General features: G+C 39.9%; 1 protein-coding gene across 6 annotated transcripts in view; it reads right to left on the bottom strand.

The window, feature by feature from the left end:
* Window positions 1-24,395, bottom strand: part of GLIS3 (GLIS family zinc finger 3) — a 174,703-nt gene that overhangs the window by 4,716 nt on the left and 145,592 nt on the right. For 5 of the 6 annotated variants that reach the window (XM_065047226.1, XM_065047224.1, XM_005507156.4 and 2 more), the window contains exons 7-9: window positions 21,066-21,228; window positions 10,096-10,277; window positions 724-906 (exon numbers count right to left, since the gene is read on the bottom strand). In XM_065047226.1, the coding sequence (XP_064903298.1) occupies window positions 724-906; window positions 10,096-10,277; window positions 21,066-21,228 (528 nt within the window). The remainder of the gene's footprint in view (window positions 1-723; window positions 907-10,095; window positions 10,278-21,065; window positions 21,229-24,395) is intronic. The other variant, XM_065047225.1, reaches the window with a different exon arrangement.

Below are 24,395 nucleotides of genomic sequence, written 5' to 3'. Positions count from 1 at the left end.
TCTTTACATGTGAGTGGGATGACTCTTTGAAGTTAGAGGTGCATTGGCTTTTTAATGCACTACAGAAGGACCAAGACATAAAGGAGATTTCAAAGTGCAATAAATGCTAAGTGAAATCATCCTTTGTGGCAGGACAATAAAGGACTTGGGCATCAATTGTGCTTAGGCCTTAAAATCAGGCCCACGGTCTTGTGCTGATTCTCTGCACAGAGGTAACTTTCACCCTTCCAGAGCAGCATGCAAGTCCCTTGCATACTTTTCAGCTAGGCAGAGACTAAGTCAAGTGTGCACAGAGAAGTGTGCACCCAGGCAGCTCTTGTCATGGAAATGTGAGTATATTAAATTCAAGGCTGAGAAAAATCAAATGTGCATGAAGCAAAACCAATGGTTTGGATCATCTCAGGTCCCTACTACACCACCTACAGCAGAGTGGAGTGGCTGCGCAAACATCACACCTGGCTCACTGGGCTGTATTTCAAAGCAAATATGTGAGCTGCTGACTGTCTGACTCCGAGAGGTTAGAACATCGAGGAGCCCTCAATAGTCTGCGGTCTGCACGCAGGACAGATGTTACTCTGACCCACAAAGGTCTGAAAACCATCTCCTCTTTGTGTAGAGTCAAGTCTGTCGTGACAGGTCTCAGTCACATACACAGCTCATGCAGATTTGTCAGACTCCACAGAATGTACACAACCATCCATGAAGTCCCTGGATGTTATTTACCTGTAACACCAGAATGAGCTGAGAAAGTTCGGTGGAAAATGCCGAGCCCTGCCTGGCCCACTGATGTGGGAACTAAGGAGTCTTCAAAAGGAGGAACCATATCGCAAGAAGTGCCATGTTGTACGTTCTTCTGAGTGTCAGCATAATGTGGAGGGCAGAAAGTCTGAAGCTGCCCATAAAAGCCTACAAGGAGAAGAAAGTGGTCAGTGAAAGACCTGGAGAGATAACAAGGGATAGCATGTGGAACCATGGCCATGAGAATGCTAAAAAACTCAACTGCAGTAGCACCAGGACTTCAGTTATTTTCCACCAATAAAGCTGCTTTGATATGAAGCTCCTTAAGACTTCCTCCAGTTGCTACTAATTCCAAACACAATCTACTTCATGGATACCCTGGCTCCAGCACAAACTGTGAGAAGCACTGACTGATTAGAAGCAGAAATTTTTCAGGAAATGTCTCTTTCCTCTGCAGTCCTGCTTTCTGAACTGGTACTCTTCAGATTTCACACTGGGCTGCTGCCTGCAAAATCTAAGCAAATGCTCTATTCAAAATCAAGGAAGATTATCCAAGAAAGGTCTGAATTAAACTGGAGGGTCTGTCACTGATGTCAAGACATCTGGCTGGTGGTGGAGACATGCATATGAGACTCAGAAGGGCTGCTATAGCTGATGATCCATGGGACCTGCTTTTTATAAATACAGGTTGAGAGTATTGCTCACTTATCAGCAGCAACGAGTCCACATGGAAGAGAACAGAGACCATTGTGCCACATGACATAAAAGATCCTCACCAGGTTTTTTTGTGCTTTAAGTTGGGTTTTTTCCTTAAATTACATTTGAGAGAGGCATATAAGCACTGAGTAAATTCACATTGAAGTCCATGCCAAAATACATATTTATATAACCAAAACCATGCTCCTTGGGGAAAGAGGAATACACATGCAATCTAAGAGGCATAGAAAGATGTTCTGCAGTAGATAGGGCTGAAGATTTTTCTCATGGAAGTAAGGTCTTTTCTCATCCTAAAAAACCTGCTGCTAAGTCTAAGTTTTGGTGATTTTGTTCAGAGTCTGAAGGATGGCTTTTATACGTAAAAGACTGTAGTATGCATTTATTTCTGTTTTCTACAATATGTTCTCAGAGTACATCAGAAATGAAACTATTATAAATTCAGTATTACAATATATACATATTTTTCTTTTAAGAAAAACTGTGAATCAAGCTTCTCTCTGCAAGTGCTGTGGCTCCTTGTTCTCACCACTCTCCTTCAATTTATAAATTAAAAAGGAAAAAGACAGTGCATTACATCCAAGGTGTTACATAGAAATTGTAGGCCCTGACTGTCCAAAACCAGGCCCAGGATTGATACAGTCTCTGAAGGTTTTATTAACAAACAACTTATTGCCTAAGGGCTTGTGTGCTATTCTCTTGATGAAGAATATGCTGTGGTAAATCATACCAAAAAGCCACTGTCAGAAAAATGCCCCCCTACTTCAGAAAGCATCTTGAGGAATTTCCTGTGTCTCAAGTTTATTCCAGAGACATTATAGTCAATAGAAAAAGCTGATCTGCGGGGCTGTCTCCTCTAGCCAGTCTACTTAACCAACATTGGCAAAGTCCTTCGAGCTGAATTTCTTTTCAGTCTAGAAAGATCAATAAAAACAAACAACTACAAAACCTCCCCTAAACCCTTAAATCATCAACACCATAAAAAAAGGAAAAAAAAAAAAGGGAAAAGAGGCACTGAAAAACATATTTTAATACATTCTCTGTATTGCAGATACTGGCTTAAAATTCAAGAACTTAAATGACTCCACACCCCTTAAGCATCTGTTTATTGTCTTCGCGATATTATGAAAAAGGAGGAAACCTTGTTACTTTCAGTGATTATTAATGTTCACAGTTTTGACTTCAAAGAGCATTTACTAGTAGGAGGGAATAAAGAATCCTAATCTAGGTAGTTACAGGGCCAGCCAGCTCAAGTTCATCCTTCCATGTGTTTAGGAATTAACTTCAGTACATCCTACTGTGTTGATAGAAAAGCATATTTATACTAGACATTCAGCTTTCATGCCTGGGATCTACTGATGTCCATGAGTAGTAATAAACCATGAGTAGTAAGCAAATTAGTTGACAGGTTTAAAAGCTAATCTCCATCCCTAAAAGTAATGGGATGTTTGGGTGAGCAGCATATTACAAAAGGCCTTTGAGTACCACATAACAGTTCATAAAGTATCAAGGAGAGATCCCAGAGGACAGGAGATGAATAAGGAGACAAGATCCTTGAATGGGAAGCAAGAAACATTGAATCACAAGCTGTTGATAACTGAGATGGACATGTCTGAATATTTCAGTATCTTCTGACACCTGAACATAACTATTGTCCTATTCATTCATTACTAGTGATTAGAAATGCCTCACATGGGGCATCTAGTTTTGACTTATGAAAAAAAAGTTTTTTAAAAACAAAAATTTATATTGGTGCCATTCCACACCCTGACCCAAAAAACCTTCCAACCTCAGTTCCCTTTAAAGGTATAGTCTACGCTTAGAAACATGTTATAAACATAAGGTACCTGGCAAACTTTTTCAGCATTATTGCTAGGAGCTAGGTGTATTTCCATTAATTTTCCCATGGAAGTGTGCTCATGGAGATGCTGTTTGCTAAAGCTGCACTAAGTGTTTATGTACAGATAACGGATTTCATAAATAATAGGGATGGTGAAAGGAGAAGGACATAGTGGAAAATATGCTGTATCCCTTTATGTGATATAACTGATCTTCTGTCAAGCCGGAGGAAGGACACATGTCTGTAAAGTTTTATGATTCTAATTATTTTTCCTTTGAGATCAACTTCTGTGGTCTCCACAAGGAAACATACAAATGTTGGCATGCACAAGATGTACTTGAATTAAAGCAGAAAACTCAACATTTAAAAGCATCAGAATAGGCCAGGACTATGGACAGGAAAAGACAGTCTGAACCTGCACCCAGGAACTCAGAAGCGACCTTATGGGGAGGCCTGGGTAACAATGGTAAGTGACACATAGTCTTTGCACTTCATTTAGTAGTTTTGCAAGACACTTCTGTGTACACACAATGAAGTAAATGCCTAATTTACACACATTTTACAAGAGTTTAGATCAGGCAAACAGTCACATGACAGAACACTGAAACAATTGTCGGTGTTGTGTCTGAAAACCTGAATGAAAGAAATAGTATTTTGACTTCATATAAAAGAAAGAAAGGAAGAAAGAGAGAAAGAAAGAAAGAGCGAAAGAAGAATGAAAGAGAGGAAGAAAGAGAGGAAGGAAGAGAGGAAGAGAGGAAGGAATAGAGGAAGAGAGAAAGAGAGAAAGAGAGAAAGAGAGAAAGAGAGAGAGAGAGGAAGAGAGAAAGAAAGAGAGAAAGAAAGAGAGAAAGAAAAAGAGAGAAAGAGAGAAAGAGAGAAAGAGAGAAAGAAAGAGAGAAAGAGAGAAAGAGAGAAAGAGAGAAAGAGAGAAAGAAAGAGAGAAAGAAAGAAAGAAAGAAAGAAAGAAAGAAAGAAAGAAAGAAAGAAAGAAAGAAAGAAAGAAAGAAAGAAAGAAAGAAAGAAAGAAAGAAAGAAAGAAAGAGAAGGAAAGAGAAAGAAGCATGGCACAGCAATCACAATTTGCAGACTGTGCTCACTCTAGAGAGGCTGAATACTCATAGATTTAATTGTCTTCTGCAGGGGCTGCAGGCACTTTGCAGACCTCGCTGTAAGATGAGAGTTTCAACCTTTTTTTTCTTTTAAAACTTAACTGCAACCAAACTGAGTCAGACTGCAAAGCATGCTAGGAATTTACGTCCTAAAATGTTCAGTCCTGACATTTAAGAATCAACTGTAGTAAAATAAAATAAAATTAAAGAAAAAAACAATAGCCATCCAAAACTTGATTTAGAAGCTATGTAGCTATTGACAGACTTTGCCTCCTTTAAAAATGCTTTTAAAATCAACTTTTGTCTCAGCCATCAATAGGACATGCTGTGAAAGTTTACTATTGAGTCAGACTAGTTACCAGAAACAACTATTTCAATTTATAGTGGTCTGAGCCAGCTGGCAAGACCCTTCAAGACACATGCTGAAATGTCCTTTCACACTGCTCTGTGCTCATTCTCCATTTGTCCCTTTCTCACAGCATCCTGTTCCCAATGCAAAACAATCTGGCAGTAATTTTGACTATTGCTAGCTGAAGTCTGGCAGAAAAACCACTTACCCTGGGGTTGAGCTATTGTGAGTCACATCCTCTGTGTTTGTTCATTCCCTACTTATGCAAAAGAATATTGTCTAGCAAAGTCTTACAAGCTTTGATACATTGGTACATTAACCACTATACTGCAGAAAGAACCAGGGAAGTGCAAAGAGCACTTTCATTTACTGATAACTTCCCAAATAATATTTTTAAGATGGAAAGAGAGCACAGATAAATAATTCAGCTTTCCTAGATACATGTTCTTTTAATGATTCAGTGTCATAAATATCCTCCTTACAAAACAGAGCCATAAAAAGGAAAGAGCAGAATAAAGCATACATTGTTCTCTTCCCCTCAATTATTTAGCACTAGTCTAAACGTCGTTGTCCACATTTGCAGTGCATCAGGTCAGAGTGTAAGTCTGAGCTTGAACTCGAGCCCAAACATGATACAGCAAAATCTCCTAATTCAATATCAGGAGCTCTTCCCTTTATCCACATAGTGCCATGTCCAAGATAATCTACACTACTGCTGAATGTTGGATAACATGAAACCATAGGCAATTCAGATCCTAGACCTGACCATAGCTGGTCCCTCCTTCAAGATCACTTCTTAGATAACTACCTGTAGCATCAGTTTTCTGTGTTTCCCTGCAGCACTGGAAAGTAAAAACACATTGGCTATTGAAGTTCCAGTAACTGAGCATTTCTTCTCAGGACTGCAACTCTGGATTGTATCAGTTGTTCTCTTATTAAACTATTTAACATATACACACACACAAACACACACAAGGTTATGTCAATTGTGTTTCTTTGAATCAGTACACTATAGCCAAGGTCCAAGACGTCAGGATACAGTTGTTTTTCTGGCATGATAGTGTTATTTCCCGAGGAAAGTGAAATATTTTAAAATATGAAAAAATAGCTGCATACTCCAAGAACCCCTCTAGAAGAAGTAGCTCTGGTTCTTTATCACATAAAAAGCCTCATCCTGAGAGATACTGAGCATCTGAAAATCACAGGTACACAGACGATCTCAAACTCACAGCTGAAATTGTGGCCCACATAAGTTTGTGACAGACTCCTGATCCCATTGAACTGATGTGGACAAAGATTTTGTTACAGGTATTTAATGAATGACTGTCACAGTCACAATTTTGATAAGGCAGGAAGTTTCTATCAGACATTTATTTCCTCCTCAGTCAGCATTCTGTCTGGCATCACAAAGAGAGGATATTTTTTCAAGAAAATCATTACAACTGCCACTAAGAAATATACATAATGGATGAGCAGGCTTTGTTACTATGGTATGTAAAAATTTCAACAGTCTTTGGCTTAAACTAATTCAATATAGTGTTCCTCTGCAGTATATTTCTACAGTGTCCACTAGGTGAATTACACAAACATAAAGTAATAATTTGGTACCATATAAGAGTGAAGAACAAAAGGAAAAGAAGGAGTAAGATATGAGAGTCACTCATTGTACTGTCAGACTGACTTGCAAGCGTGAAAAACTACAAATGTTTCTATATATTTAAATCTGATTTTTTGTAATTAAAAGATAGCTCTTACTAGTAGAGCTGCCTGTACAGAAATACTAGTATAGATAACTCATACTAGTTAACAATTAAAAAAAAAAAAGTAACTTTTTTTTTTTTTTACTGAATATATTGCATGACTTTTTTATTTCTTCCTTTACTCAGCCATTATTGGTCATCAGCTTAACCCACAAACACATATGACATGAGTTACTAGCACAATTTTAAAGGACAGTCAGATTTCTACTGCAAAAATGCTCACAGCATCCAAAATCAAGTCAACTACGTCCATGCCTAAAGGAGCTTTCTACCTCACTCGCTACTACAAACACAAGAAGCTTTCTCACTGTGAAGGAGGAGATTCTATTGCTGTTCTTTCCTACCTCACACATTTCTTCTGACTTGTCTCAGAGCAATACCTTATTCTTCCAGCTGTCTGTGTGCTGCAGGTGCCTGTGTTTTTCAGGTACCTCTGCTGAGATCCCTGTAGTTGTTCTTGGCTGAAAAGACTCATCAGTACAATACAGGTCCTAGACCAACTGGAGCCAATTTCCAGAACCTGTACTGTCTTCTATTCTGCCTACAAACAAATAGTATAATGGCATACAATAGTGTCAAGCTGGGACGTCATCACTCCAGTCTCCAGCTCAGGATAGTTTCAGATTTACTGCCTATGTTAATCCAATAAGAGATACTACAGTCTAATGAAAGAAGAGCTTAATTTCTGCAGCTCAGTGAGTTGACTAACACCATCCCTTCCAAACAGCCCATGCAGCAAAGGAAATTGTGAATTTCACAAGAGGAAGGAAGGAAAGGGAGTATTTAGTCTATTATAAGATGTTATCCAAGGCAATAAAAAGCCCTCTCTGACATTACTGTGTGTCTGATGCTGAAAAGCACTCAGAAAAAAATGATGAAATCTGAACTGCAGACAACATTCTTCCATGAAAAAGCAGTTTCACAATACAAATACTTATCAGACATAAGAGGCTTGTCAGTCTTGGATCTCCTAAGTCTTTTCTTTCTAAAAGATAGTGCTCCGAGATCTCCATGAGCTTCCAAGATTATCAGGTTTTCAGTAAGGGAGTCTGTTTAGAATTTTTTTACTTCTGAAAGCTTTTGGGCAATGAAACTTCTTTAGTACAGCCAATTTCGATGGAGTTGACAAATTTATGACTACATATTGAGACAAAAATGTCACCTTTGTTTGGTAGTGGACTGAGCTGAAGTGGCTATAGTTACAGCACTTTGAATAATGAAAAGGCAGATTATGAATTGCAGGAGACAGAAACTAACAGAGCTTCCCGCAGACTCTTCTTATGTATCAGATAGTCCAGGCTGGTGAGATAACTCCATAGCGGTTTTCTACACTATAATGGTGTAACCAAGGGAGATGGCAATCTTTTATTGCTGCTGGGAAAACATGACCATGAACTCTTAAAACGTTTGCTTTGAAAAGGAGAGTTTAGGCAAGAATTCCAGGCACACAGGACAAACAAAGCTTTCAGTGTAGCACATGGAGGAGAGGCAGCTGTGCTTAAGTGGGACGGAGTACATTCAGACAAAACACCTCTTATAGTGACAATAGGTTACTTAATGCTTGAAAGAAAATTTAATACCCAAATGTGGCTATTGCATTGCATCTTTCAATACTAAAAAAAAAAAAAACAAAATAATTCAGACCACAATGTCTTCCTACCAGTTTTAAGTGCAGAGATTTCCACAACTGCAGCTTTGAGTTATCTATGTGTATATAATTCCTGTCAGCAACATCTATTTTCAACATAGATTTTCCTAGGACAGTAAGGCAAACATAGTAATGCTAGTGTGGGACTAAGTATGATATGGGTATAAGGTCCATGCCCTAGAGGTTCTCCATTTTTACATCTGCTCGGAAGACAGCATTAAGCTCTATCATAAGTGTGGCTTCCCCATTGTCCATATAAAACATTCACCCAGATCAGGGTATCTACTAGGACTTCTTCTTATAATGTTTTTAAGGACTCATGTCTCTTGTCCTTTTAAATCGTCTTGGGACTGTGGGTGCAGGGGATAGGAACACAATAGCATCAGTCTGGCCTGCCCTAAAGAGAAGACGCCCAAGCAGATATGGAGCTAGCTGCACCAGCTAGTGCATGTCCTATGTGCAGCTCTTTGGGAGGCAGGATTCTCAGGAAACTGTTCACCTTTGGAGCAACTGGCTGTGATACCAGCTTCTAAAATTGCTGAAGCTCCCATGGCCCTGAGAGGAAGAGAGTGGTGAAGCCATCTGTGCACTCAAAGACTATTCTTTTTTCCACACAGAAGGACATACCTTAATGTCTGGATGCCTTTCTGTAATATGAATTCTTGCCAAGTACTCAGCAAAAAAAGGAACTGAGTAAAATGTATTGTACTGCGGAAACAGGATGGCTAACCTGGTCCCTTCATGCCACATATGCTAGGAATTTATTTGACCTGCTCTGGGATGTCTTTGAGTATCTCATACAAAAAGTAACAGTACTATGTTGGCCCTAGATTATTAGTAAAACTTTAATCAGAGAGTAGAGAAAGCCAACAGTAACTGTTTACATCCATTGGTAAACTTAATGTTCTGCTAGTACTAATCAGCGCTGTTCAGGGTTATCAGTTCCTGGAAGAAAAGAACCTGGCTCAGATCCTGCTCAAGTGTGGTCTACTATGACAAGAAGAACAAAACAACACTGACACTTCCTTTCTTCACTTCATACTCATGAACTCTGGGAGATGCGTCAGTGTCCTATCTCATCCCTTTGCCTAAAGAGACTGCTTCCATCAGTGGAAGAAAATAAAGGAAGCCTTGGCTTTCTCAAGATATGTTTCCTATGATATCTGCTGTGGTGATTCTCAGGAAGCCTAATCAAAAAGCAAAAACCCAACACCTATAAAAGTCCAGTGAATGTAAATATGGCAAACCATATATTTGAACAGTTGAGAGGAACAGCATTACTGCTGTCAAAACATTTCTGAAATGTTAAGGTAATTACCATTCAGACTCCATACCCGCTAGAAAAACAACAACAAACAAACAAAACCCCATAAAACCAACAAACAATCCAACGTTGTTTTCAGCTGTTGTTAATTTTCTTCTTGGCTACAGAAGTTTATACTCGATTGAACAAAGAGGCAGAGAGAAGTCTTGTAGAAGCTCTTTACACAGCACAAGTGGGAACACAGCTGTAAGGGACATGTATGTTAATAAAAGCAGAGGTCTCCATCACTCCACAAGTGCAAGGGAGACAAATATTCCACCTCCTGAAAACCTGTTAACACTTTATATGTAAACTCAGGAGGGATGAGAAGTGTAACATTGGAAAATTAAAAGCAGAGGCCACAAAAAAATTATTTGCAGTTTTATTTCAACAACAGCTCTGAAAATCAGTTTGAAGAGAAGCCTGTAACTCTGTAGTAAGACGAATAACAATTAGCTAAGCTAAGAATATTAAGGAAGTCTGAAGGCAGGGTCCTGAAGGCTACTTCCCAGAGTCTTTCAAAAGGAAATGCACCTTAAAAATACCAGCACCAGCCCCCAAAGAACGGCATTTGAAGCCAAGCAGCAGTGGCAAACAATTAACATCAGTGATGATGATTCTTCTTTCTTACCTTGGATGTGGAGGCTGTTTGGTTGACAAGAAGGGTTTGCTGCTGGCTGGTATGTCTTTAGAGACATTCCTGCAGATTGTTGAAGGTGGGGAGGTTGTGGAGTCTGTCTCTGCATAGTGGGATGCGGAACTGAAATTCTCTGGGGGCTGATGTGGTGAGGAGAAAGAGCTGGAGCAACAAACCTAGGAGTTCAGAAACACAAATCTGTAAAATCCCGAACAGGTAAGAGCTAAAGACTGTTTCTACTTTACTTAGATTACTATGTTTAGTACTTTGCATAGATACAGACTTCTAGAAGAACAGTGTGCAATCCAAATACAGAGAAGATGTATTTTTAAATGGTGACATATCATTAGATTTGACAACTAGGAAATGAAAAGAGTGAATTGCACCCTTGTCATCGAAAACTCCTCTTAACTTCCATGGGTGGGTTTAAGTCTTAATGGGAGGAGATGCCTCAAGGGGCACCTGATTTCTGCAGCATTGCCAGCTGTCTCATTGTAAGGTTTTGTATCAGCTATATCTGTCAATAAATAGCTGTCCTTCCTCACTGGAAGTGAGTGATCAGTTCTAGTCATTGGACACAAGGAGTTAGATATTAGGTTCAGGTTTTGAGTTCTATACATCTTTGTATGTTACACAGAGCTATTTGAAAACAAACAAAACCAACAACAAAAGCCACTAACAAACAAACAAAACGAAAACACATCCCACCCCCCCCTCAACCAATCAAAAAAACAAACAGAGAAAAATCCCACATTTTGAAGTGAATTTAATGGCCAGTATTAGATTGCTTCCAGTTGGGCAGAGTCTGACCACATCAAAATGTTGATCTGGACTCCATTCAGACCAAACCTGGTGATGCAGCTGTCAAAGAGGTTCATCACTTCAATGTTATGTTTTGCACAGCTTCGTCGCTACTGGCACTACAGGGATACACACTGCGTTGAGTATTTTACACAAGGATTTTACAGAATTTGTAAATTTAACTTTTTTCTACATGTCCTTAAAACGGCATTCTTCAAAGTACATTACACATAGATGCCACAGTCATTTTAGCAGATGGAAAGCTGAGGTTAAAAGAACTCTGGTCTATGCCCCTGATGACCAAACTACCCGCTAGACTAATGGGACCTGATTAGTAAATGAAACAACCTGGGCTCAGGAATGGCTCACAGCCATTTTCTCATACACGAGAGGAGAGTCAGGAAAGCCCAAAGAAAAGAGTCAGGATATTTCTGCAAGAGGGTAGAGTGAAAACTGATGTGGTATTCCTGTCACACATCAGTTTCTCTCTCCAGTGCTAAAAGCAAGCTGTGAGCCTGTGCCAAGCCAGAAAACCCACCTGCCCTTCTCTGTGGTGGGTGTGCTTGGTGGCTGCTGCTGGGGGGAACTGGTGCTTGCAGCTGACAGTCTGCCAGGATCACAAAGCCTGGATCTGGTCCCTGTTCTCCTGAGATTGGACCACAAGACACCAGACAACTTTTTTGAAGTTTTTTTTCCTCCAGAAGTGTAAGGAAGCTGTAATCTCACCCTGAATACAACAGAAGGTGCAACTGTGGTAGTTGTATTACAGAACACCTCTGGTCAGGGTCATCGTACAGGATATTACTGTAGTTAAATCCAAGATACCTGACAGCTTTTATGCTGAAGCTCAGAATCAGTTTCTGCCACACATAATCTGTGTGATTTTGACTTAATCTGAAATCTGTTTTATACCTTTCCAGTAGATCCATAATTTACATTTGGAGTATAGCAAGTGTCAAAATGACCTTTGGATGATTTACTGCCTACTCAGTGTTCTTTAAGAATCAGATTTTTAGGCATATTAGATAGGGTTTGGATGGTATTTGAGCTGATTTCATATTGACTTCATAACCAATATATTATTCAGATATAGATGGAGGAAATAAAGATGTTGCTCCTGAGTCTCTAATGACCAAACATTTCCTTGTTCCAGATAATTGATGCAATGTAGTCTTAAAAACACACTAGGCAGGAAGAGAATAAAGCATGCATGCGTTTCACAATAATATTAGATTTTTTTTTTTTTTTAAAGGAGAAATCAATAGCTGTATTGTGATAAGAATATCAGAGGTTTTTCAAAAACGCTACATCTGCCTGGTTATGTTTCCTTGAGTAAGGAGTTAGATGTTTGTACAGCATTTACGTAGAAAGACTGTTACTTGCTGCCAGAGGTTAAAAGCAATGCCCAGACAGTCTTTTATTACTGCTATTAATTAAAAAATAATGGCATATCTTCCCTGGTGTTTTCAAAATTAATTTGTGAAAATTGATCTCTGAAAAAATGGCTTTAACCAGCAGCCAACAACAGGAAAAAATGCTTTTCAAAATGCAAAGTGAAAAGCATTTTTACAGATTTCACTTTTAATTTAGAATCCCAAGCCCCCTCCTTTGGCTATACTACTTTGTACAGCCAGACAGGACTCATTTTTAGTAGATTTTAGTGGTGTTCATAATGATTTATTAACCACTTCCCGAATTCCTGGCCTACTGATATGGGTGACTATAGTTATCTACTTTTACTTCCCTTCTGCCTAACAAAAGAGAAACTCGGACTTGTCTCGCTCCAGATTTGTCCCTGAACAAATCACAATGTGTTACTGGGGGAAACGCAAATTTAATTTTGTTCCTGAAACAATCAGGACCAGGTTGTAACCACTGCCACCAAGAATTGTGGCCAAGCCCTGGAGACAATGCAATCAGGAACCAGGCAGATTCTCAGAAAGGTGCCACAAAATCAGAGCAGGAATGCTTCTGGAGCCTTTGAGTAGCTTCTCCCTTTCCAACAGTAGCTATGAAAAAGTGTCCTGCTGAGAAATGACTAGATTTGGTAGTAAGTAAGACAGATGATGAAGTTACTGAAGCTTACCTAATGTGATGAGACTAGTTAAAACAGTACACATATAGGGTTCTTTTTAATGACCAGTACTGGTCATGGCTACACTCAAAAAATCTTTTACGCTAGTGTTTGCTGGCCCAAATGTAAACTACATGCACAATCAAAGCAACATGTGGAAAAGGAAGAGGAGAGGAAAGCTAATAGTATATCTATATAGTATAAATGGTGTATTTATAGACTATTTATAAGTATTCATACAGTTTATTTTAGCATGGTTGGCCACCTGGAAATGGCCATTTAGTGTGGTAGGGAAAGAGCTTTTTATGTCTCTGTAACAAGGATATATACAAGGTGTTTCTTCACCCAGGATCTCAAGTGCTTTGAGACTCCTTGACATAAGAACTGGATGTGCTGAGTTGTTTGGGCATAAAAGAGCTAGAGGGGTTATTTTTATAGGTGAAGAAAATACTGAGAACTGGGTGGCAAAGAAACCATTTTTGTTAAACTTCCCACCAAGCAGAACTGCCATTGCAATCCAAGACAGTGGAGACAGGTATTGCAACTGTGAAATCAAGCTGTCACTGTTCGAGCCGACTGGAAACAAGCAAAGCAAGAAGAGAAGTACCATTCAAAGCTCTGCCTGACACAGCTTTCACATGGCACTCCCTTTTTTCTATGGGAATTTGAAAGACTTATCACCTCAGAGTTATTTTGGCTGATGTTCTTCTAGGCTGGAAGTCTTTCATTTAATTTCACACTCCCAGCCTCAGGAAGCTCATGGAAGTACACGACTGGCCCAGGAACATTGAGCGATTCCTGTATAAGCACAATGTCCAATAGACTTCTCCCAGTTTCACTGCTTGATGTCTCAAAGAGCTGTCAGCTGCATCCACTTTACAGAGCTCTCTGTAGCTAAGAAGCCAGCTCCCCTTCCTAGGGGCAGAAGGAAGAGCAGGAAATTTGGTCCATGACTGCAGCCAATGTGCTGATAACCAGAAAAATTCCAGGTCTCTTACAGATTTCAGTCTCATCTTCAAAAAAAACCACCTTTCACTCACTGTCACTGCTTCACCTGGCCACCTTCTGAAAGAGAACAGCAGCTCCAAGCTGCAACAAGAGCCTGAGTTTTTCTTGCCTTTTATTTTTCAGATAATGAAAATGGAAACAGAGAGAACACAAGGCAGCATCCCAAATCTTTCTGATCTTCTGTCCTCCTTTCTCAATGCTTCAAACCTCACCCTGCAGAAGCAAGGAACGCAGGAAGGCTGGGACACTGGCATTGTGGAGGCAGAACTGCAGAATGACTGATTGCAAGACAGACTTACAAGTGAGAAAGACTACAACAAAGGAAAGCTGGAATCACATATCTTCTTTGTGAGGAAATCTGGAAGTGGCTAATCTAATTGCTATATATGTACACACATGCGCATAGACCTAATTATGGTTGAAAGAAGTAATACAAAGAGTTCACGTTTCAAATTGCAGACAAAAATTGTCAACATGCATTTAAAAAGAATATAATTTGGCAGCCAATCACATTGATTTGGTGTCTGAAATATAATTTCTGAACTTTTGTTTTTAGCACTAATGGTACCATGAAATCCCCCTCATGCTTCTGTCTTTCCTCTCTCAAATTCTCTTTATGTGGCCATATTCATAGCATATCAGAAAGTACATTTTAAATATGAGTATAAAGATTAACTTGAATCACTATAGAAGAAGTGTAAGGGCAAACTTAGTTAAAAAAATACATTGTGAAGACAAATTTACTCTAGCCCTTTCTTTGTAGTCAAAGAGAATCAACTTCGTCAAACAGGTCAGAACTGCTAATCTATTCTAGGAAACAGGAGTTAAGACTTTTGACTGCCTTTTGGTAAATAAATTAGATAATGCCAAAACTGTCTGATGCTCTTTTTTTTTTAAAAAAAAGAAAAAGATATTATTTTTGCTAAATCTAGCACAAGATCATTATTTCATATTACATCAGATTATGTGTTCCCCCCTCCATGCTACATCCTCCTTTCAGGTAGTTGTAGAGAGCCATAAGGTCTCCCCTCAGCCTCCTTTTCTCCAGGCTGAACAGCCCCAGTTCCCTCAGCTGCTCCTCATCAGATTTGTGCTCCAGACCCCTCACCAGCTTCATCACTCTCCTCTGAACTCTCTCCAGTATTTCAATGTCCTTCTCATTATGAGGGGCCCAAAACTGAACACAGGATTCAAGGTGCAGCCTCACCAGTACTGAGTACAGTGGCACAATCACTGCCCTGGTCCTGCTGGCCACACCAGTTCTGACACAAGCCAGGATGCTGTTGGCCTTTTTGGCCACCTGGGCACACGCTGGCTCATGTTCAGCCACTTGTCAATCAACACCCCCAGATCCTTTTCCACCAGGCAGCTTTCCAGCCACTCTTCCCCAGGCCAGTAGCGCTGCCTGGGGTTGTTGTGACCCAAGTGCAGGATCCAGCCCTTGGCCTTGTTGAACCTCATACAATTGGCCTCAGCCCAATGATCCAGTCAGTCTAGATCCCTCTGTAGAGACCTCCTACTCTTGAGCAGATCAATACTCCCACCCAGCTTGGGGTCATCTGCAAACTTGCTGAGGGTGCACTCGATCAGCTCATCCAGATCACTGATAAAGAGATTAAACAGAACTGGCCCCAATACAGAGCCCTGGGGAACACCACTCGTGAAGAGCTGCCAATTGGATTTGCTCCATTTACCAAATGGTGGATCTTTATTTTGACAGAATATTTGTTAAAAATATATTGAAAAGAAAACATCTGCATAAAAATTATGGAAGAGGTTAGAACACAGTTTACCCCACCATTAATCCATGCTATCCTATGGCACGAAATGCTACTAGCAGGAATTATTTGAGGAAGGAACTATGTAACTATGTTGGATGCAGCTATATCTTCATCCTCTGCTTTTTCTCTTTGCACTGAGAAGTAAAGTGTGTGCCACCATTTAGACAACATCAATCCTTATGGTTGCTTTCAATATGGTTCCAAAATGGAAAATGAACATTAAAGCTGAAAACTTTGTTCTTTTTTTTTTTTTAAATTCAGAGGTCAACATTTACTTTTAATACTGTATAAACAACTTATTGGGTTGCTTCTCTGTTAACTGGCTGAGTTCTAATCCTTTTTATTGGGCTGAAATAGTTTGGGAACATATACAGATGTTACGCAGTTGACATGGACAGCAGATCAGGCTTTCACCTTACTACAGCTGAAGTTTTGGCTAGACAGAGGACAAAACCACAGGCTCCCTGTAGCAGGCTGTTGTCTCCAACAGTGTCCTATACATTGCTGCACTTTCTGACAAGGTTAAGTGAGGAACAATCTACGCCTGATCCCTCTAATTGCCTCTGTCTTTCTAGGCAAATCCAGAAAATCCAGGGTGATGTCTCCATTGCTGCTATAAAAATTTCTGTCATTCTACCGTGATCTCACATTTTGTTTTGGCTCCAAAAGTTACGCTGTGTGCTACACTCTGTGTGGACTTTGCAGCTCCTCGGTCCACTGTCAGTGGGGGAAATATTCTATTGTAATACAGTATTCTGTAACCCAGCATACTGCCCTGTAACTTAGTCCAGGTAGCTACCAATGACAATCAAATAAACATGGTTTCCAAGCACTTGTAAGGAAAGCATAGCTTTTGCCAAGTACAATTTTGACAGAGCAAGTCTCTTCCCTTAGAGTCATGAAAGCATTCATTTGACCAAAATAACAAAAAGCTAAATTTTTTACATACCTACAATACAGAATGTTTCTCTCCAATGATTTTTCTGTTGGAAATTGTTTTTTAAAGGAAGGGAATCTTCTCCCACAACAGTAATATTTTGGCCAACACAAACCAAAATTTTTATCAATAGTTTTGTTCAGGCACTGAATTTGCACTTGTCTAGCTCTGCCTCACAACCGGAAAGCAATGATGCCACAGTGGGTTTCCATCTCCATGCTGCCTCCGGGGAGTAGATTGCATGAGCCAGTAGACTTTAATTTTCTATCCTTCTTTTCTATCATTAATAAGTGTCCAAAAATCCTTTTCATGCTCAAGCTTTAGGAACACAGGAACTGCCACTTCGGATTAAACCAGTGGTCCATCTAGCCCAAGGAAGGGACAGCATGAAGAAAGAACAGCCTTTCTGCTCAGCATCACATACTTTGGTGAGAAGAAAAAGAATTTAAATTGGATTTAAGGTGGATTTTAAGGAAGGAAACTGTGAGGGGCCATCTCCATATACAGATTCCCTGGAAAAAGAGATATATAGAGTGTTTCAAAAACATGGAACCAATTTCAAATATACAGTGATTTCAAGTTTGGTCCATCTTTTTGATACACCCTGTATAACTTTAAAATGTCTCTTAGCACTTTCTGTGGCTGCATTCTATTAGGGAACTGAATTTCTTGCAAATGCAAAGAAAAAGAGTGCCCTTAAAAAAAAAAAAGTGGAAATAGGCTGGAGTAAAATTCAATGCTTTGCTAGGTCAGCTCTGGTTCAGGTTCAGTATCAGACTTGCTGCCATCTCCATTCTTTAGCATCTGTCATGTGTATGTGTCATTTGCGCACTGACAAAGAAAGTGATAATGTCTTAGCAGACAATCCTCCAAAGTGTCTCATGTCTGGAAAGAAATTACTGTACTGATTCCAAACCCACATTGTTAAGGTCTTTAAGGACTTTCTTTGAGGCAGCTCCTATATGCCACAAAGAAAGGGCTTTGTAATATGTGAAGACTGGATGTGTCAGCTCCCTGGTTAGAACCACTCAGACGCTTTTGCTTCTGGAAGTCTGGCTTGGAGCTACTTATTATTTTATAGCTAAAGCACAAAAGGAATATAATCGCACACTCAAATAAGCAAAAAGAATCACTATTGTGGAACTCATTAGACCATTACAGTAATGATAAACTGAACAGGTCAGTCCTAAGTCCTTCTTTCCAGCTTTCAACAGTCTCTAGCAATTCCTGTGAAGCCAGGATGTGTCATGCTGCAGGGACACACCACGAGCTCTGGCTCACAGGAAGGTGAAAAATCATCTGGAACACCAAGTTCTGGTCTCACATCAGTTAACAGCCTACTTCTTGCAAAAAAGCAAGGAATAAAAAGCAGAATTGCATAATCCAATAAATAATAAATAAACTGATATTTCAAGAATTTGGCATCATCAGTTTTGAGGCACTGAGCTAGACATGTTAACTATGCCATATAAAAGTCACACTTTTTTAATCTGAGTTTTAATTAGATCATTTTTTCAGCTTCCTTGAATGCCTGTGTCATCTTTTATTATAAAAATGAGTGAAAAAGAAGCCAAGTACATATGCCCTTTTATACAAATGTTTTTGGGTACTATTACCATTTGGTACCTTAATTTAACAGTTGCCATATTTCCTACTGGGGGAGCACTGAAAGTTAGTACCAAAAAGATGGAACAAATAAAATGTAAATCTGCATTTTTATTATGCATGTTTTCTCCTTTGATAAATGAAGTTGCTTCTTGTATCCAAACTCTTTGTCTGACTTGTGCATTGAGTTTTGTTCACAGAATGAAAGCAGTGTAAGATGTTTGATTCAATTTCTCACATTGATAAGGCTTAATGAAATCTACACTTTCCCATCATCTAGGTGGAGAAAGATACAAAAGAAGCCCTCCTATTATTTCTCTACCTCATGGTACCTGGAGATTTACAGAAAGTGCTTATTTCCTTCCGCTTCTCTCACTCACAAACCTGAGCCCGCTGTCCAGAATGGAAGGGGAACATGACTGGCCCCAAAGCCACCCAAGCAGCCAGGCCAGGTGGATCGGCTTCACCCCAAGCAAGGCGAATGCTGGGCAGCCAGTCCCAGCTCCAGAATGACCTCAGGCACCCACAGCATGGGAGGAACAAACCCCACGCTTGCACCACTAAATCCTGCAGCCCTTGCCATGACAAGACTGAGGCAAACAGAGTGATGGCACACCTTCCACAGACACTGGTTTTGGCACTTTCTATACACAAGAGTTGTTTTGTTCTGTTCACATTTTCACAGCTATCATCAATCAGACCCATGAAGTGGTGTAAATGACAGCCTACTTGCAGGGCCCTTTGAGTGGACTCTATTAGATGCAGATTCTGAACTAATTTTTCTCTTAAACATTTCCCTTAATTTGTACTAGATATTCTGTAACCAAACCAACACTGCTGTAACGCTTTTTTTCTTTCCTGAATTTAAATTGCCATTTGTCATGTTACCTAAATGAAGATAACTGGCACTTTTTTTTGTTTGTTTAAATTCAAAGTAGCTCCACCTATGGGAATTAGCACTTGAAGCCTTTTTAGAGAGAGTGTATACAGTTAACATATGAGAAAGGAGTGTATGACACTAGTTTTTTATTGTTGTTGTTCTGCAGAGTCCTGTAGTATCCTGAGGTTTGTAATGGATTCAAGTCATGCTCTAAACGTGTCTGCCATGGTCCTGCACAAGTGAGTGCCTCAGAAATGGGTTAACAGGAGATCACTGTTCTTATAATGAAATTTATGTCTGTAATAATTATTGATTTGTTCCTACCTGCCACCTCGTGCTCTGACACTTGTTGGATATGAATGTTGAACAGTTCACACACTGCAGAGAAAACCATACCAGGAAGGAAAAGCCTCTAGTCAGGCAAGTGAACGTGGGCAGCCCCACAGTCTGCACAGAGGGTTAGGGCAAGGGAAAAAAGATCAGGATCCTGTGTCCGAGAGTGGGGAAGAAGAACTAAACCACTAGATGAGCTTCAGTGACAACTAAACAGCTCCATCCCAGAGTGGTGTACAAAAAGCTCAACAACTTCCAGTGGCTCCAGATCGGGCTGAATTCACGCATGCAATCTGAAATGGAAAAGTACTTTCACCTGTTGTCAATCCCTGAGCCAGCATGTTCTCCCATCTTCCTGATACAAGCCAGAGTGAGTACTGCTTTCCTCCAAACAAATTACACCCATTTATCAGTAATTGAAATCTAGTGCATGTTCTTTTCAGGTTTATAATTGGATACTTTGTGCTCTGCAAATTACTGGCATTTCTGTCACTTAAGGAAATTATACACTTTGAAATACATTAATGAGATACAGTAGTTTATCATTTAGAACACTGAAAAACAGGGAGATTGATAAAATAATGTTTAAGTATCTGTACGCATATAGTAAGAATTCAGTATTTTATGTGATGATGTATCTTACTGACTTTTCCACTGAAAACCTTTTTGCTTAGGCCTCTTAAGTCTTGTGATCTGGTAGACTTCCAGTTCAGTGAACTAAGTGGAAACCTGTAATACCATACACTACACAAGCAATTGGAAGGATTGCTGAATATAATTTAGGGAATGAATAAACATGAAAATTAAACCACTTACAAGCAATCTGCTTTCACATCACTGAAATATCTAAAATCATGGAAACAGCAAAGGCCAGGGTGTTTGTACATAGCCAGTATAAAATAAATCATGACTATGAATCAAGCTCTCAAACCAGTGAACTAAAAATTCTTTCATCACCTGTTAGTCTTTATAAAATACCAAGAAAAGAAAAGAAAGGAAAAAAAAAAAAGAAAAAAAGGGAAGGGAAGGGAAGGGAAGGGAAGGGAAGGGAAGGGAAGGGAAGGGAAGGGAAGGGAAGGGAAGGGAAGGGAAGGGAAGGGAAGGGAAGGGAAGGGAAGGGAAGGGAAGGTGAAAAGTTCCTGTAGAAATACTTAGTATAGAGAAAATATTGTCAGAATATGACTCTCCTACCACAAGAAAACAGAAACATGAATGTCAGGGCCCTCATTCTGTAAATTGTGGCTGGGGTCCTCTGAAGTTTAGTGTCCCATCCAGTAGGGCTTTCCTTGCTCAGAGCATTGGTGGAGATGAAGAAAGGATGGGAGGAAGTCCTTGAAATGGAGATGGATGGAAAGCTCCCTGCCTGGGACAGGATAAGAGCCCTTTTCCCCTCTCTCTCTCCCCTGAATAAACCCATACCCAGAGGTAGCCAGGGGCCACCACCACCAACTTTCTGCACACCGATAATTCAGACTGCACCCGTCCTGGCAGCTCTGAAGGCAGGGCCGCCCCAGGCTCAGGGGGAAAAGCCGGAGCTGGTCTTACCTCTCTGAGTCCGCAGCTGAGAGAAGAGGTAACTGGGGGGGAGGATGGAGAGGACTACCCTGTACGTGCTGTCCTGGGGAGGGGTGGCTGCTGGGGTGGGACAATGACACTGCCCCAGCTCCTGTTCCACTTCGACTTGTCTGTGTGCTGGGGAACACGGCTGCTGAAAGCAAAAGGAGAGAAATAACCCTCATCAGGCAGGCGATACCACTGATAACTGCCCAAATACTAATGGGTAACACCTTCCCTAAAGCTGTAGTGCCAGTTCTTAGCAACTGTTTCTTCTCAAGTGCTCTTTTCTGTCTGAAGTGGAGGAAAAAAACACATAATAAATAACTAAATAATTTTTGCTGTTCCCAATGATACTTTCATAAAACCAGGCATGACATGGCTGTGCCCCTTGTCTTGGGAATTTTGTCTGAATAAGGCTACAAATCTTCTACAGCTTTCTGTTGTACAAGAGGTGGCAAATACTTCCTAAGATACATATTTTTAGAGCTAGTAAATAAAAAGCACAGTTTTGTAAACAGTAAAACACCTTACACATTTTCCCCTCAGCTGTAAAAATCCAAAATTTATTGAAAAGGGCACCCCAAACTCAAATATTGCTATTATTTCCCCCAAACTACCCAGTAATGCATACAAAAATTTTGAACTATCATTAACAGTTTCATAATTTTTTATGAGGTTGCTCTTGTATACATTCCGAATAAGGAAAGGTTCTAGATGATTAAACAAAACACAATATCAGACTACCTCCAAATGTCTTAACTAGTAGACCCTGAGTCCCATAACTATATCTTCAGGAATTCTTTAAATTAGGCAGTCAGAAGGTGAGACATTCATTACCAAATCCCTCTGAAAATCCAGTTACTCAATTATTTTTACTGACATCTGTGTAAGGTGGCTTATGTCGATGTTGAATGGCAGCCAAATACATTATCTTAAATATTTTATGAACCCCGAGAACAAATTAGATAGGCTGTCTACAACACGAAAATGATCTCTCACTGTTTGGTTGTCATAACTTCCAGTCACTTTATAATAAAGCAATGTTTAAGCTTAGTTTACAGAGTAAAAGTCTACCTGTAGAACTTACATTAGTGAGTGTTGCAGGTAATGATTCAAATTTATTTATAAAATCTTAGAATTTAAACCAGCTCTCCAAAGGGCATTGTCACCAGTAAAAGATCCTTCTAGGCTAAAACACCTGCATGGATGCTGCAGTCCTAGCAGAATAAACATTATATTAGGAGTAACCCCAGCACAGATCTGTCTTCAAGAAAATTATTTCACAGGTCACCATTTTGAATGTTGCTACTCAAGGTCAAAAGGGTAAAGAGTCCACCTCATCTCTAAGTCCTCAGCCTTTTTCTGGAAAGCCTCTTTTCATCCTCACAAACCAGTTTTTGTGCCCTACTAGTTGTTCACCAGGCTAAGGCAGACATAAGGCAAGACTCAGAGCTTTGATTATGCTGTAGCCTCATTAGTGGCAGTCCTGGATATCTCCTAGCTGATGGAGATGACAGATGGTCCAAGATGACAGATAGGAAACCCCTTTGTGAATAAAAACTTATAATACAGATGGCAGCAGAGGTAATGTCAAAGTTTAGGGAAAGCTGTCATGAGCCACACTGGTGGACAAAACTGGAGGATAAACCCCTACCACATGGCCAGGAGGACCAAAAAAAACGCAGGTGGCTGTCCTTGGCCTTTACTGTTTGTTAATTTTCATATGGACCAGGGCCTCCTAATCACAATCCAAGTGACAACAGACGTCTGAGAGTAGAAGGCACCTCAGACCTTAAGAGAGGCACACAGGATGCAGAACCCACAGCAAGGTAACTTTTGTTGTTTATTCACTTTGCTCATGCACCCCAAAAATCACTCTCTCCACACCCATCTCTCAGAGTAGCATCTAGAGAAATGCAGAGGGGAAAACATAATGGCCTTTTGAATTCATTTTATGGTTACATGCAGTGCAGAAGAAAACACTGAAAAACAACCAAATGCACATTCTTGCAGAATAAGGAGAGAGAATATTTAACAAATCAGTACAATGCAAAAGAAACCCTGATTATCTAAATAAAACCAGATACTATTAAAATTACTCCATTCAAAAATGGGGTAACTTGCATTTTTTCCATCAGGAAAACAATAAAATGTGTAAGAAAATACAATGACTTAGTTTCCCAATACTGTGAGCTTTGAGTATAAAAAAAAATCAGGAGTAAAAAGGATGGACTCTGACTGGGTCTACAGCATAAAGGAGCAAGTGCTTTTCTTCCCTGTCATAGCTGATCTCTACCAAAGTGCTGATATGGATTTCAGGCAAGTATTTTTTAAGTTGTGCTTGCACATTCCTAGTTGGTCCAGGCTGCAGTGACAGCACAAGTTCCCACAGCACTGCCCAAGACCTGGGCACCATCACAGCAGTACCTGCTGCTGTAGTAGCTTTTGGCTGGGTTTCCCAGCAATTTCTCTATCCTTTTTCTGTTTCTGATGAAGAGACAGTACACTGCGTAAAGTAAGAGCTAACTATGGCAGGGAGTAAGTGAAATCACAATGCTGGCAGCTGCTTCCCCATGGAAATGCTGCTGTTAAAACATCCTAGAGTAGACATGGCCTTGGCCCAAGCTACTACCTAAATCTGAACGGAAACACTGTCAGCCATTGGCAGTCTACAGACACATGGCAGTCAACAAATATTGTCCGTAACAGCTCATTTCCGTAGCAGAGCTAGTTTTAAGAGGCTGACAGAAAACTTCAGACACTATTTAAGAAACTGCTAGATAACCTGACCACTTCTTCTTGGGAGCCTTCCCAGTGGTTTGGCTGTAAAATGTGAGTTGCGTGTTCAGGGTTCTGGCAGGAAATATCTACACAAAGGAATGTCTTTTCAGTACCTGATTCCACTAAACACCTGATTTGAATGGTATGAAACCAGAATGGGCACTGTCTCCAAGGTACCATCAGGTAGGTCCAGAAAGAAAGATGCAGAATTAAGTGTATTATTGAACAAAAAGGCTTCCTACAAACGAGGATTTTCTCTCTAACAATACCAAATAAACTAACACACTTAAAGTAATTTTTAAAAGATTCAGATATTCTGAAAACAAAACAAAAAACCAACAAATTGTTGATGCTGTTCCTCTGTGTCCCTTTAAAAAGCCCTTTAAAAATTCCCTTTAAAAAGCTACACCATGACTTACAAGGTGGATATAACCTGTTAGTCCTGAATGTGAACCTCAGTTTGGGTTCCACCCAAAAGTTTCAGGCACAGAGAGGGAGAAGCCATGTCTTCATTTCTGAAGACCCATCAGAAATCAA

Source organism: Columba livia, chromosome Z (genome assembly GCF_036013475.1).
Source record: "Columba livia isolate bColLiv1 breed racing homer chromosome Z, bColLiv1.pat.W.v2, whole genome shotgun sequence".
Taxonomy (NCBI): Eukaryota; Metazoa; Chordata; class Aves; order Columbiformes; family Columbidae; genus Columba; species Columba livia.
Note: the sequence above shows the minus strand (reverse complement) of the source record. Positions and strands in the feature narration are given on the sequence as shown.